The following is a 15,861-nucleotide window of genomic DNA, read 5'->3' as shown; positions in this document are numbered from 1 at the left end:
TGTTTTCCTGAGGTTACCTTTTGAGCCAGAACCACTCATTGAGTGGGGAGCCTGCCCAACTTTGGACAGGAAGGGTTGAGGCAAACTGGCTCGATGGCCACCAGCCTGGATTCCTCCACTGTCAGACTGAACACTCCAGTGCCCAGATCCTCACTCCATCTTGACCACACAGGAGATGGGGACCTGGGGTTGAACTCTTCCCATCTAGGGGTCCCTAGGCCAAGGACTAAGTTATATACAGGTATGTTGAACAGTAAGCACCCCCCCCCCCAAGGATGGTGGCTGCAAGAACAGGACAGCTGGAGCAAAGGGGCAGGAGGGGGAGTAGGAAATGTTCATACTCTCCAGGACCCAAGTTGGCAGTCAGCTCTGCACCTGTGTGCAGCACCTGTGAAGTGAGTAATGTTAACCGGCTATGGTAAGGGCTCAGAGGGGTTACGAGCTCATCCAAGGTCACACAGCTAGGGTTGAGCCCTTAGAGATCCAGCTTCACAGCATGCCTGTTACCACACCTTTGCTCTTCTGCCCCACCAAGCCTCACAGAACACTGAAGTGTCGGTGTTTCTGCAGGCTGCAATATTGCCTTGGACTCCTCCAGTGACAGGGAGCTCACTGCTTAGTTAACACACTCAACATTCAGCACCTAGTTGCACATTATCCTCTTAAAACTTTCCCTGGATGGTGAAGAGAAAGGTGGCTCTGGCTCCCTGTGCTTTGCCATATACTTCTGGCCCTATTGGGCTGACCTCTATGGACCCCCTGAGCCCAGAGCAGACTCGAGACTGGTTTCTGTCCAAACTGGGATGGGTGGGGAGAGGGCCCCCACTCTTCTTTCTGCTGTACCCTACTTTCTTATTCTCTTCCAGGTCCATCCCCAGAGCCTACCCTTTTGCAAGCCCCTCATAGTTGCAGGCTGCAGGAATTATGGCCATAAGGGGGCCTGCACAGCCTCCATACCCACACTAAATTCCCTGCTTCACCCCAGGGCAGCTCATTTCCTCCACCGGGCCTGGGTTGGGTTCTGGAGCCAACCAGGTCTTGACTCCATTACTCTCATGCAGAAATCTTGAAAACCTGCAGGCCACCTGTAGCCACACAGCAGCTGAGGGCAGAATGCAGGCCACAGCCTAGTTTCATGTAGATGACAGGCCTCTCTCACCTCAGGGCCCTCTAAATGTCACCTGTCTCAGTTTCCCCATTTTTATGCCAGTCCCTCCTTTCCCTGCATCCCTGTTATGACCCCCTGACCCTGGCTTAGCTCATGGAGCTCCTTCCTGTTCCTGAGACAGATCAGGATCTTTCCCTGAGGGTTCTGTTCCCTCCACCTGTGATGCTCTTTGGGGTAGCTTGGCTGGGCTCTTCCAGACACTGGCTGTTCCTGGAAGGCTAGTTCACAGGGCAAGGGTGTTTCCTGCCTGAGTCTGAGTCTCAGGCTCCTCCCATACCTAGGTAGACAGCAGGTAAGGTGACTTTGGGGTGGCCTGCTCAGCAGGGCTTACCCAGGGTTGCTGAAAACAGCTTTGCTTTTAGGAGGACCTTGTAGTTGACATTGAGCATTTCCTCCCATTTGGAATGTAGGCAACATTCCCAAACACTATGGTACACAGGATGTATGATGTCAGCAACAGAAATGTCAGACATTTTTCTGTCATGTCACGTCTGTTGCAGGAACCATAAGATATTATTTTTGCTCCCTGCTCAGCTGAAATTATGAGGTTGTCCTCTGGCCTTGTCACCTCCAGTGCTGATAACTAAGGCTGACATCCATGACTGTCCTGCACCCTGTGCCCACTTTCTGCACAGCACTTCCATGTTTCTTGGCCTTAAGGGGGTGCAATAGGACACAGCTGGATGCACTGGAGGTGTGCGGTCTGGAAAGTTGTAATCACATTTGGTACATCTCAGTATCCTTGCCTCCATAAAGGCAACAGAAACCTGCAACTGCTGGAGTCACATGCCACAATAGTTTTATAGCTTTTGATAACTGAATCTGTTTCTTTGAAATGGTCTTTTATTTTAGGCTGGCCCCTGCAGATGAGCCGGGTAGGAGGCTTGGCACCAGAGCCCCTCCCCCTATCATGTGCATGCAAACACACACACACACACACACACACACACACACACACACCTCCTTATACTCTGTAGCCCTAGTGCCTGTGTGGGCCCCTGAGCTGATTCAGGAGACTCTGAGGGTTATGGCAGCATGGTGGTAAGAAAGCTGTGGCTGGTGGGATGGAGGGAGGATGATAGAAGGCAAGAGTGAACTGCGGGTAGGATATGAATGTGTGATGTGAGCTTGCCAAGTGCCCTTGTGCAAGTCATGCCCTGGTGAAGGTCAGTTTCTCTATCTATGCATAGAGGACCCCCTTCAGCTCAGAGTGAGATCAGGGTGTGGGACACAGGCTGAGGCACTTCAACTCCATCTGTGAGCACTGCGGAGCCATGGAAGATTCTTCAGCAGAAAAGGGACTGGCTCAGGGCTGTGCAACCCATGATCTCAGTTCCTGAGGTTCTAGCTCAGATCTGGATACTGAAAGCACATGTGGTTAGGCCCGGTTGGCTCAGCGGTAGAGCGTCGGCCTGGCGTGCGGGGGACCCGGGTTTGATTCCCGGCCAGGGCACATAGGAGAAGCGCCCATTTGCTTCTCTACCCCCCCACCCTGCTCCCTGGTGCAGAAAAATACAAAAAAAAAAAAGTTTCTGAAAGCACATGTGGGAAGAAGCACATATAATCAATCTACGGAGTTCCCTCCAAACAGCCTTGCCCTGGGTTCCTAGTCTTGCCTCTCTGAATGCTTTGAGCTGGTGGGCTGAGCCTTGCCAGGTGAGGTAGGGAGGATGAACCCACTGGACTGTAAGCAGCAGAGGGAGCTAAGGGGCTGCTTGGGGTTGTGCATGGGCCTGCTGGCCTGCCTCTCCATGGGGCCATTGTCAAGCAAGGGATAGACAGGTAGGGAAGTCCCTTTCTCCCCACTGCTGTCTGCCTGTGCCTGGAATTCCACTATTCACCCTCTAACATTCCTGTCTTCAGGTCTGTAGATGGCTGCTGGGGTAGGGAGGAGTGTGTGCAGAGTCCTGACATCTGCCATCAGGACTTGGAGCAGGTTGGGGGAGGTGACAGAGGCTGTGGTTGGAAGCAGAGCATGCCAGGGAGGGAGGTGAAGGCTCCGGTGAGCTTTCTGAACTCCCTTTGCAGGGGCCTCTCTGCCATGGAAGCCTCACCTCTTCCTAGAAGCCCTCTGATTAACTGCAGTGCCACCTCTAACCACATAAGCACTTGGCCAGCAGGATTCTGGCCAATGCCAATCCAATGACCCATCTGGCCCCTTTCTTCAGACTGGGCTAAAGGGAGCAAGATGGCCTCCTCCTTCAGCCACCCCGCTCTTCAGAGTGGAGAAAGCCCCCCCCCCCGAAATGGGCCTCCATGGGTGGGAGGGTGTGCTGTCCCTCCCAGGCAGCCGTGCTTGGGTGGACGGGTCCTGGTCTTCACATCATAAACACCAATTTGCAGGGCCTGAGAGCCAAATGACTGTTTACTGTTCACTCCAAGGACTCAAATAAAAAGAGAGAGAGAGAGAGACATGAGCAGAGGAGCCAGCCTAGAGCTAAATATCAATTATCACCTTCTGACTAGCTACTGTCCCAACTGCCAGGCTGGGCAGTGACGGCCCCCAGGCTGGGACCCTCCCCAGGGCTTCCATGGTGCCCTGGCTACCCTGGCTGGCCCTGAAAAGTATAAGAGGCCTAAAGGGCCTGTACTGAGGATGTTGGAGCCAGAGAAACAGCACTGCTGTGCTCACCTCCTGGAAGCCCTCCCAGGTGACCCAATAAGGAGGTCAGTTGTCCAGCTTTCCAGGCTCAAGCCCACCTGGGGGAGTGAAGGGTGGGATGGGTGGGAGTGTCATCTGTTAGCTGCTTCCAGTTGCCCTACTTTATAAAGGGACAGGGAGGGAGGAAATAGGAGTGGCCTCACCTTTATGAACTCACACCCTGGAGAGGAGTAGTAGTCTTATCCATCAGGCTTCAGGTTACTCGCTGGTACCTGTGTATAGCAGGGTGGCAGCACCGGGGTACAGAGGGATGCTATCCTATTCTCCTGAGAGCCCTGGGTGGTGCCCTTGGAGGTTGTGCACCCTCCAGACTGAGGTTGGACTCCAGGCAGCACTGAGCTATGCAGGGTGGAGGGCAGTGTGGGCAGGTGAAGGGTTTAGTTTCTACTAAGACCAGGAGGCCAAGGGACTGTTGGAAAAGAAGCTGCCGGCTCCAGACCAAAACCTCAGAATGCCCTGTCTTTGGGTATCCCAATCACAGAGTTTCATGAAGGGAGACAGGGTTCCATCAGGGAAATGGATGACAGACAGGAGGGCTATGGGCCAGGGCCAGGAAGTCCATTGTAGGGGAGAGCCAAGGGAGTGTGGCCACCCCAGGTCATTAGGCCAGACCCCAAGATAGGCTGTGTGCCCAGACCAGAGCTCAGGGCCAGGCTGTGTCCTCCAGATCTCAGGGGAGGGCCATGTTCCACATACCAGACCCCAGGGCAGGGGCAAAGTTCAGTCCAGCAGGGTCTTGACACTGGCCCACCCATCCAGGCTCTGCTTTGGGGGCAGAACCCTTCAACATTTGGGGCAGATACTGGGGTAGGGTCCTTAGTCCTCCACAAGCTTCCCTTGGTTCCCAGCCCTGGGGAGGATTTGGGGGTTGTTCCGAGTGTCCCTGAAGGGAGGAAACTGAGGGTCCAGGACCAAGAAAGCGAAGGCCAGAGGAGGGGCCGGCCACACCGCTGCGGGACTTCAAAGCTGCTGTTTAGAAAGTGTGAGATTTGCAGGGGCGGGGTCAGGAGGCCCTGGGGCAGGGTGGGAGCCTACCACCTCTGGGCCTTTAATATGGTTATTCCTCTCCTGTCTCAACTACCTGTGAACAGGCCCACCAGGCCCATTTCCTCCCTCCCAGGGCGGGCCGGACGGGCTATAAACTCCCTGGAAAGGTGTCTTCAGAGGCCACCAGGCTGCCTGGGGCTCTGCCTTCCCTTTGAGTGGGGGTTAAGGAGTGAGCTGGGGGCTGGGCTGGGGGTGCATAGGGACATGCAGATAGATCTTGGCAGGTGAGAGGGTAGCCAGCTGGGTTCCAGTGATGGCTCTGGATGGAATATTTTACAACAAAAGGCAGGAACAGGAAGGCCCTGGGGAGACAACCACTCATCCCACTTTTTCTTGCACTAGAGGGAAACTTAGGCTGGCAGAGGGATGGGGCTTTCTCCAAGCCAACAGATAGCTGAGGGTTTCCCCTCCTTACTCACACAAGCACCTCCCAGCCCTTTCAGTGTCTGTGTGTCCTGTGGCTGCATGGGCCTGGGTGCCCCATCCTGGACCTTTTCTAGTGGAGTTCTGCCTCTCTCCACCCTGGAGCCATGCTGGCGGGAATGGTGGGCATGCCTCCTAAGTCAGCACTGTCATGGTGCCTCACCTTGTGGAGAGTTGAGACCATCTCCGCATTAGTTCTGCTCCCTGGCCTGAAGTGGGGCCTCAGGGTCCAGAACCCAGAGGCCAGAGTGGGTCCCCATGCTGTATCCTCAGGTCAGTGCCACCCCCTCTCTGGGTCCTGCCTAGACAGAGCGTGGATGCTGATGGTTTGCAGTCCTGTGACTCAGAAGTGGGGGACAAGACAGGCAGAATCCATCTCTGCATGACCCCAGGGTGATCCCATCTTGTCTCCCTTCACAGGCCAGTCCCACCCATGCCCAGCTCATCTCTCTGGCCCTTTCATTTGTGGAGTCCCTGGCCCCTCGTTCTCAGCAAGTGTCAATTAGGGTGGCTCCTGCCCAGCCCCTGACTCAAGCGCTGCACATCTGTGCTGTCTGCACTCTGGACACACCCACGGGTGGCTCTAGGGAGCACCCATTACCCCCACCTCCAAGGTCTGACTCCTGTGCACAGTGTCTGATCAGCTCTGTTACCCATGATGGCCTGGTGGGCAGTGAGAGCCAGGGTTCCCCTAGGTGACTCATCCCAGTGAGATTGCCACCAAGGCTCCAATCTCCTGCCCTGAGCACTTAATCACTGGTTCCCTTTTTATAGAACATCTGCTTGTGGACCATCTGGCCCTGGCTGACCTCTTATAGCCCCAGCTGGGAATCTCTGGTCATCTGTGGCCCCAGAGCAGTGATCCAGCCTGGAGTAGGTTTACTGGGGGATCAGCAGCCCTGAGCCACTGAGGCCATGGGGTTGGGGCGGAACATTGGGTTGCCAGCTCATGAGGGCTGGGAAGGGATGCTGAGAGTCTGGATCCTGGGCCTGTCCCCTTTTTGCCCTACTGGGCCCCATCTAGGTCTGTCTTCAGTGGCTTGGAGCCTTCAGTAAGAACACTGTGGCCATAAGAAATAGTGGGGCAGGCCAGAGAGGTGCTACCCAGGCCCTATTTTGATGATCAAGGTCATGATGTCCCACCACCAGGCTTCCCTTTGCCTCCCTCAACTCTGATGGGACCCCACTCCATCCTTTAAAGCATCTCCTTACACCTTCCCACAACCTTCAGCATAGGGCTTGGTGAGAAGTGGATATCTCTGCCTGTACCCTGAGTCTGCACACTGCAGCCCAGGACTCCCTGCCCTGCATCTGCACACTCGTCTGTGGAGTTAGCAGTTGCTCTCTGTCAGCAGAGGGGGCCCTTGCTTCCTGGGCCCTCAGTGGTATTTCAGTGGCAGGAGTGTTATGACCAAGTGAGCCCTGGTCAAGTGTGTGTACTGGGCATAGAGCTGACTTAGAGCAGGTGTGAAGTCCTGGTAGGAGCCAGGTTGGTGTCTGTGTTAAGAGCTGTGGCAGAGGCAGTAGGTGGCGAAGCTGAATGAAGGGCTAAGTAGGGTCAGTGGGGGTACATGTCCCCGAGCAGAGGCCAGGCAACCTTAACATCTGAGCTCCCCTTGGAAAAAGCTGAGTGGTGGTGAGTGGCATGGGCAGACCCTGCTTCCCAATGCTACGCTGACCCCACCTCCCTCCTAACCCCACAAATGCCTGTATTGGGCTCCTTGTCTACGCCCTTTGTGGGCACGGGGTTCCTTACAAGGCTTCCTCCTGCCCCTTACCTCCCTTCCTTCCAGTAAATTGCCTATATAGGGCCTGAGCTTTGAGAATGTAGGGACTGGGCCTCTTGCCTTCAGCTTCCTCTTTATGCCCCTCACCCTCTACCTGTCCCAGCCTGATGGGGGGGCAATTCCCATTCCCCAGCTTTCTCCCTCCCTTTGATTATGGCTGGATATTAGAACAGAGCTCAAGAGGTAGTAGCAGGGGCTTTGGAAGGGCAGAGATAGGTGCAGGGACCATGCACCCAGCTTGAAGAAGCAAAGATGTGGCTTTGGGAAAGTCCTCTCCCCTTCCCACCTGGATAGGCCCAGTGAGGGTGAACATAGGCAACTTCCAGGCCTTAGTTGGATGAAACTCTGGTTGAGGGAACGTGTCTTGCCTCCCAGACAGGCTGGGCTCCTGGAGTGCCCTGTGGTGGGCTACAATGGGGGCCCCACACAGGGGCCACATCCCCAAATCCTGGGGTTATGGCCACATAGCCAGCACTGAGTATAATGGACATTTGAGGAAGTGGCTTCAGGCTGACTTGGTTGATGTTCCATTGCTCCACTGACTTTAGTGGGGCTTCTGCCCTACTCAAGGCATTGTACCACCTCTGCAGCAAGCAGGCTTCCTTCTTCTCCCTGCACCCCACTAGAGCCTTCTGCCTGGGTCTAGTTCCCCTGTCCCAGACCTCAGCGTCACTGTGTGTCCTCCTTTTCTTGTGGCGGTCCCTATTCCTCCTTCTAAAATTCTGGCCTCTGGAGGGCCACCTCTAAGGCCCCAGAATTCTCTGTGGTACGTGCCCATGGCCTCCTCCCCTGGCCCATGGGTGTGTCGTGTCTCAGAGGTCACCACCCATCCAACCTCCACGCCTTGCCAACTCACCACCAGAAATCCAGCACAATCCACAACGTGTGATTGCTTCTGCTTTTTGTTTGTCTTTTACTTCCCCATTGTTTGAAACTCACAAGCTATGACTAAAATAATTTCTTTCACAGAAAGAAAAGAGAAAAAATAACACATCTGTTTGTCTAGCTCCAGTGTATGGTGGATGTAGCAGCAACAAAAATAAAATTAAAACCCAAAATGCAAAATTCAAGGCAAGGCAGGTCTCATCCTGGGAGGCATGCAGGTCATCCCTGTCTGGCTGGTCTCCTCTCCCTGCCTGGAGGTTGGACTGAGGGACATTTCACAGTGGCAGTCTTCATGAGGAGAGGCCTGGGGTGGACACTGCTGAGGGGTCCAGAGGCCTGTCCTTCCTGGGCTAGGTGGATGGGTCAGAAGGTGAGGGAGCCTGAGTGGCCAGCCAGATGCTCCAGGACAGTGGCCAGTGTGGCAAGTACAGCACACCATAGATGCATCAGGAGGTCCTAGGCAGCAGGGCTGAAAGGGATGACCATCCCACTGGGGAATGTGGGTCCTCTGCAGCACAGGTGTGGCTCCTCCTACCAAAACCTCCTATACAACCCAAGCCTACTCTAAATGAGCCTCCAAGACAGGATGATGGAGCTGGGGTTGTGCAGGCTGGCAGCCCTGGGCAGATTTGGGGTCTGGGCTGTGAATAAGGAAGGTGGGGGAGGTACTGAGGCCAAAAGGGAGGCAAGGTGGGGCTGAGACAGGAGGCTATGCTCCTCTCTTGTGAATGGCAAGTGAGAGAGACCTGAGGAAAGGAGGTGGAACCTCCCTTTCCACAATGGGATATTCCATCAGCTGCAAAGCAGAGGGCGCAGCTGACTAGGCCAAGAGTAGGCCTAGCCAGGACCTGCGTGACAGCAGGAACAATCAATGGGAAAAGCCCCTGGGTGTCTGATGCCCTGCACATGACAGCGCGGGCAGAGCCAGGTTTCAGGGCCCAGCCTCCTGGTCGCCTCTGCCAACAGGCCCCTCTTTCCTCCAGGCTCAGCTGGTTCTTGGGGCTCTGCAAGGCGTGGTATCTATCCATAGAGTTCTTAGTTGGAAACGTTGACAGATGCAGGGCTGAGGGAGGGGTGCCATAGGCCTCCGGGCGCTGGAGCCAAACTTGGAGGGCCCCTGGTCACCAAAGTTCAGAGAAAAAGATGGAGGACTGGGGCCTCGGTCGCTATTCTGCAGAAGAGGGGCTCTATACAGAGGAGGTGGAGTGGATGGAAGCTTACACACGGGCTGACTTGGAGAAGGTGGCGGGGCTGACTACCCCAGCGAGGGAGCCCCGCCCCCACCCAAAAGCCTCACCCCGAGCCCCGCCCCATCCAGGGAGGAGCTCCAAACCTGTCCGGAAAAACCCCACCCCACTCGGGAGCCGCATTCTTGCCCTCTCCTAGAGGACCCCGCCCGCCCCGGGAGGAGCCCCGCCCCCGAGCCAGGCACGCGGCTACTTGCAGGTGTGCACGTCGTAGACGCGCGCGCACTCTTGGCAGCTCACGTAACAGCACCAGTGGAAAACGCAGAGGCACTTCTCTCTTCGCCGCTCCGCCCGTGCGTTGTGGCCGCGCCCACAGCACAGCAGGTCGCAGCCGTCGATGCCCGGCGAGCTCACGTTGCAGGTGCGGTCGCGCGTGCCAAAGGAGCCGGTCTCGGGGTTGGGCTCGCAGAAGTTGGGCGAGGCCTCGTAGTAGACAAGGTCGCGCTCCGTGGGCTCCTTGAAGTAAGTGTAGCGTGGTCGCAGCGTCTCCACCCAGCCGCGCGACTCGCGGTGCTTCTCCACCATCATTTCCGAGGCGCTGTCGTACTTGTCCTTAAGGAAGTCCCCGATGGCGCGGAAGTCGGGCTGCGACCACCAGCAGGTCTTCACCTCGCAGCTGCCGGACAGCCCGTGGCACTTGCACTTAAGGTGCATGTGATTGGCGATGGCCTGGAGGAGCGCGGGCGTCAGGGCGCCAGGGCGCGTGCTCAGCCCCGGTTCGTCTGCGCCGGACAGTCTCCCAGGAGGTTGCTCCTTGCCTGGAGCCTCCCGAAGGCTCACCGGGCAAACCCAGCCCACCTACCTGCTTCAGAAAGCACCTGGGGCAGGGAGTGGGGAGGGGTGGCTCCCAGGAGGAGCAAGTGCCCTATCTGTGGGCCCGCGTGCCATTCCCTTACGTGTGCCTCCCCTGGCCAACCCGAGCTCCCCGCAAGGGGCGGATGACAGGGCATGGGAGCCTCCCCGTTCTCTCCTAGGCTGAGTCTAATTCTTCCGCATCTATGACAGGGTGAGAGAAGGCCCAGGCTGTAATGTGATGATAAAAGTGCGGACATAAAGGAGGAATGTGTTAATTCTGACCTGGAGAACCCAAGCCCGGGGCCCAAAGGTGTATGTGGGCTGGTGGCAAAGTTGGGGGCTACCTGAGTGTGGGTAATGAGGGTGGTTTCCATTGGGCACCTGCAGGGCCCAGGAAACTGGATTCTTGGATAGTAGAGGAGTGGGAAGAGAAGGAGCAAGGCAGTGTAGGGGACAAAGCTATAGGGGCCTTGAGGCACCTGAGGGTGGACATCAGAGCCTGACTGAGGACTATGTGTATGTTTCTCTGTGGGGAGCAGGGAACCCCAGGTTCTCTTCCTTTCTCCCTTTGGGGGAAGAGGTGAGGGTGGGTGACTTAATCTGACCTAATGTTGCCTTGTCCATTGTAGTGGGCACCATCACCCTCGAGTCCCTGAGATGTCACTGGTCTAAACTGAGAGGTGCTGTGAGTGCAGATCATACACTGGGTTGCTGTAAGTCACCAGACTGCCTACAAGAAGATGTAAAATATCTTATGTCTAATTTTAATATTGATTGTATTACTGAAATGACAACATGTTGGGTATAGTGGGTTAAATAAAATTTAGTATTAAAACGAATGTGAACTGTTTTCTTTTAAAATGTGGCTCCTAGAAAAATTTACACATACATGGCTCCCATTGCACACCTATTGGATGGTGCTGGGCTAAAGCTTCAGGTGGGCTCTGCATCCAGACCCTGCCCTCACCCCATCTCCCTCTCATACAGGCCCTTTCCCCAGATGTCTATGAGTTGCCCCCTACACCAGTCCATTTCTGTCTAATCTTCATCTTCTTTTCTTTTGTGGCCAAGTTTTTCCAAAAGCAGCTGCTTCCCACCTCTGCCTGCTCAGTCTCTTGTTTTTTGTCTTTTTAAGTGAGAGAAGGAGTGATAGACTGATGCATGTCCCCTGGCCAGGACCAGGACCCACCCGGCAACCCTCTTCTGGACCTGATGCTTGAATCAACCGAGCTATTTTTAGCACCTGAGGTTGACACACTGGGACTAGCAAAGCTCTCCTCAGTGCCTGGGCCAATGCTCGAACCAACTGAGCCACCGGCTGTGAGAGGGGAAGAGAGAGAGAAAGGGGAGAAGCAGATGATTGCTTCTCATGTGTGCCCTGACTGGGGACCAGACGTCTGCATACTGAGCTGATGCTCTATCCACTGAGCCAAATGGCCAGGATCTCAGTCTCGTTTTAGTTTGACTTTCTATGTATCTATTTTAAAGAGCCCAATATTTCATAAACTCTTTCCAAAAAAAACAAGAGTTTTGGACTCACTTTCACATAGCACTTTCCTAATCACTAAGTGCCACGTGCCTCTCATAAACCTATGTTTGGCATGGTCTCTGGACCTCTCATCATCTACCACTCTGATGCACATTCCCAAACCTCTTCCTGCTGTAAGAACTAGAACAGTGGTAGTCAACCTGGTCCCTACCGCCCCCTAGTGGGCGTTCCAGCTTTCGTGGTGGGCAGTAGCTGAGCAACCAAAGTATAAATAAAAAGATTTTACTATAGTAAGTTGTTTTATAAAGATTTATTCTGCCAAACTTAGCATAAAGTACTTGGTAAGTAATTATTATTAAAAGGTCTACCGGAAAGTTCTATCCGTTTCTATCACAAGTTTTGACATGTAAGCACATGTTTATTTGGCTCATGAGTGCCTCTCTATTTTTATCACTTAATGTATACATACTGACGTAGCAAATTAACTCAAACAAAGTTGATTCACGTTAGTCTTATGTGTGAAGCGATAGTGTACCCATGGCTACTGATAAAGTTCATTTACGCCACTGTAATTTTTACGAATTTCAACAAGGAAGAAATGCTACAGAAGCATGTCTGTCGCATCCACCATATTCTCCAGACTTAGCACCCTCTGACTATCACTTGTTTTTGTCCTTACAAAATTTTTTGAAGGGCAAAAAATTCAAAAATGAAGAAGATATCAAACAAGCACTGGTTCAATTTTTCACATCAAAAGATAAAACATTTTTCAAAAATGGGATATACAAATTGCCCTCACGATGGCAAGAAGTCATTAATAATAATGGCAATTATATTGTTTAATAAAGTTTATTGATGGTAAGAAAAATTTGTATTTTGTTTTATTCCAAAAACGGACAGAACTTTCCGGTAGACCTTATATGCTTTAACTTGCTGTAACTCTGCTTTATAGATTTTTTTTTTTTTTTTTGCATTTTTCTGAAGCTGGAAACGGGGAGGCAGTCAGACTCCCGCATGTGCCCGACCGGATCCACCCGGTATGCCCACCAGGGAGCGATGCTCTGCCCCTCTGGGGTGTCGCTCTATTGCATCCAGAGCCACTCTAGCACCTGAGACAGAGGCCATGGAGCCATCCTCAGCGTCCAGGCCATCTTTGCTCCAGTGGAGCCTTGGCTGCGGGAGGGGAAGAGAGAGACAAAGAGGAAGGAGAGGGGGAGGGGTGGAGAAGCAGATGGGCGCTTCTCCTGTGTGCCCTGGCCAGGAATCAAACCCAGGACTCCACGCCAGGCCAACGCTCTACCACTGAGCCAACTGGCCAGGGCCATGCTTTATAGATTTTATAAAGTAAAGTTACTTCCCTACTTTATAAATCACCATTACTGTGGAACCGGTGGGTGGTTAGAAAATTTTACTACTAAAATAGATACAAAAGTGGGCGGTAGGTATAAAAAGGTTGACTACTCCTGAACTAGAGCATACTTCCAGTTAGATCAATGTTTAGTGCTGATGGTATTGGGACTGTTAAATGTCGTATTCAGTTGAGCCATGTGATGTTATGATTACTTTTCCTTTCCTACTGGATTTATTGTTGCTTTTTAAATATACATATCATGGATTCAGTCTCAAGCTCTCCCTTAATAGTCTAAATATCTTCTTTAAGACATTCAAACACACCAGGTGTTCTATGGATTTCATCTCTTCGAGAGTCTGGTAAATTTTATGAATTGTGCATGTCTGGGAACAAATCTTTTCTACTTAAAAAGTTGAAAACATGATTTAGTTCGGCATAAAATTCTTGGCTGAAAATTTTTTCCCCGTAGAATTCTGAAAGCATTGCTCCATTTTATTCTGGCATTCATATTGTTCTTGGAGACTGATGACAATTTGACTCCTATTACTTTGAGTGAACCCAACCTTCCCCTGAGCAGCTTGGAGGACATGTCAGTGCTGTCAGTGTGGTGTTGGTCTTCCTTTCTTGTGCCAGTCACTTCTTGGGCCTGTTTGATCTGAAACCCATGATCTCCAGTTGTGGAACCTTCCTGGCTTATTTCTGTGCCAACTTCCTCCTCTTCAAGTTCATCATTGTCTTTCTTGGGTAGAGCCTCCATATTTTCTATTCCTTCGTATTTTCATGTCTTTGTCTTTTTCCCTCTGCTCTGTGAAAAAGTGTCTCAACCATCTTCCAAGTTTTCTGCTGAGAGTTTTGTTTCTGCTATCCTATTTTTAGTTTCTAAGAGCCCCTTTCTCCCCTCTGAAAGTTCTCTTATTTAATATCCTTCATGGGTACAGTGTGTTCTCTTATCTCTCTTGGGATAGTGATAGTTTTCATCTCTCTTTACAACATCTCTTTCCTGTAAGTTAGGATCTTGTTTCTTTGTTTTGGTGTTTACCTTTGTGGTTGCTGGAGGCTTCCTTGGGTGTCTGGTGGTCCTTAGTTGTCTGCTCATATTTAAATGTGGGCTATTAAAAAAATCTTGCTGGAAATATGTGTGCTTGAGAGGGATTCACCAACTTGAGCCCTTGTCCCAGAATGACCTGGCCACATTGTTTCATTGGAGAAGTTAAGTCTCTTCTCCTGGGTTTGTCTGATTTCCAGGGCAGAACCTTCCATTCTCCTACCTGGAGGGTGATCAAGTTTCACTGCAACATTAGGAGATTAGGAAGAGAAATGCATATATAGATAGACTGTTTTTACTTGAGTGGCCTCACCCTTAGCTGTGCTTAGGGCTCCACAGTCCAGACACCCCGTGCTTTACCCTTGTTAGAGAATAAACCTGCAGACTCTGGTAAAGAAGAGTTGTTGCCTGGGTGCAAGGAGTTGGACAAGAAGAGTTGGTGGGTTAACAAGTGCTTTTAAAATAGACTTTCAACCAGTCTTCTTGATTTCAGCCCCATCCTTATCTCTGCTTCTCAAGATACCTGATATTACTCATTCTTGGGTTGTTTCTTAGATTTCTTCTGTACTGGCTTAAGACTCAGCTTTCTTGTGTCTACTGAGACATTGAGTTTTGTCAATCTGTCTTTTAGCTTTCAAAACTTTGTTGCCATTGTCACTTCTGTTTTCCATGTCCTCAAGAGTTTATGTTAAAACTACATTATCATTTTAGTGGATGTCTAGGAGGGTGCAGAGGGAAACACTTGTGTTTGTTTTGTTGTCTTTAACTGGAAGCCCCCATTCATTCTTCAGTTCTGCAATTTCTATGATTTTTTTCCTTCAAATCTATTATAGTATCTTTATAGTTTCCAGTTGCCTGCTGAAACCTTGCATTTTAGCTTTATGAACTAAACATATTTTTCCCCTGCTAATCTGTGTCTAATCATTGTAGTCTTTGAAGTCTTGCTGTTGTTTTAATTTTCTGATTCCCACTCATTCAGTATATCATCAGCTCATGTACCAGGTTATTTTTGTTTGTATGTTGGACATTGTGTTTGAAAATTATTTGTAGAAATAATTTTCAGCCTGGCTCAAGGTTGTCATCCTCCAGAGAGGATTGGTGTGTGCTTTTTCCAGGTGCGTAAGGATACAAGCATTTGGGATCACCTTAATTCATTCTCAGGTCTTGAGTTTTGTTTTTTTTTATTTTGCACAGGTGCACAAGAATTTGTCTCCTTCTAGTTTTTTTTTACTCCCTAGGTTCCTAAACCGAGGAGTGATTTTCTAGAGACCACCCTTGGTGGGCCCCTTAGCTCTGCTAGGCAGCTGGAAGTATAGCTCAGTGTGTGTACTTTCTTCCACCTCAGCAGACAACCCTGGATAAGAGCTACCTCAAGTACCAGGCTCAGAGTCCTGTCTTTTGGACCTGGGACTGCTAAGTCCTCACTCTATGGTTAATTATTTGACCACTAAAAATCATTTTATGGAAGTATAGTATAAAAAAGTATATAGGTGCTTGACTAGAAAGTGGCACAGTAGTTAGAGCGTCAGCCTGGGATGCGGACGACCCAGGTTCGAAAGCCCCAAGGTCACTGGCCTGAGCGCGAAATCACTGACTTGAGCCCAAAGGTCACTGGTTTGAAGCCCAAGGTCGCTGGCTTGATCAAGGGGTCACTGGCTCAGCTGTAGACCCCCCCAGTCAAAGCACATATGAGAAAGCAGTCAATGAACAACTAAGGTGCCGCAATAAAGAACTGATGCTTCACATCTCTCTCCCTTTCTGTCTGTTTGTCCCTATCTGTCCTTCTCTGTCTCTTTCTCACTAAAAAAAAAAAAAAAAAAGCATATGCTTCATAATTCAAAACATGACAGAATTTCAGAAATCCCCAGCCCCTCAGAAATTCCCATCATGCTCTCTCTTCCAATGGTTATCCTTTCTTTTTTCAGGGCACTGATTATGACAGCACTTCCATGATGACTGATG

General features: G+C 51.4%; 1 protein-coding gene and 1 long non-coding RNA gene across 2 annotated transcripts in view; one reads left to right on the top strand and one right to left on the bottom strand.

The window, feature by feature from the left end:
* Positions 1–8,002: 8,002 nt before the first annotated feature.
* Positions 8,003–15,861, bottom strand: part of WNT3A (Wnt family member 3A) — a 47,879-nt gene continuing 40,020 nt past the window's right edge. Inside the window, exon 4 of the mRNA XM_066352840.1 lies at positions 8,003–9,888. Within this exon, the coding sequence (XP_066208937.1) occupies positions 9,409–9,888 (480 nt within the window). The 3' untranslated portion in view covers positions 8,003–9,408. The remainder of the gene's footprint in view (positions 9,889–15,861) is intronic.
* LOC136383237 (uncharacterized) lies at positions 9,450–10,821 on the top strand. The gene is made up of 3 exons (XR_010747380.1): positions 9,450–9,580; positions 10,225–10,326; positions 10,644–10,821. It is a non-coding gene; the product is annotated as an uncharacterized lncRNA (long non-coding RNA).

This window comes from Saccopteryx leptura, chromosome 1 (genome assembly GCF_036850995.1).
Source record: "Saccopteryx leptura isolate mSacLep1 chromosome 1, mSacLep1_pri_phased_curated, whole genome shotgun sequence".
NCBI classification, from domain to species: Eukaryota; Metazoa; Chordata; class Mammalia; order Chiroptera; family Emballonuridae; genus Saccopteryx; species Saccopteryx leptura.
Note: the sequence above shows the minus strand (reverse complement) of the source record. Positions and strands in the feature narration are given on the sequence as shown.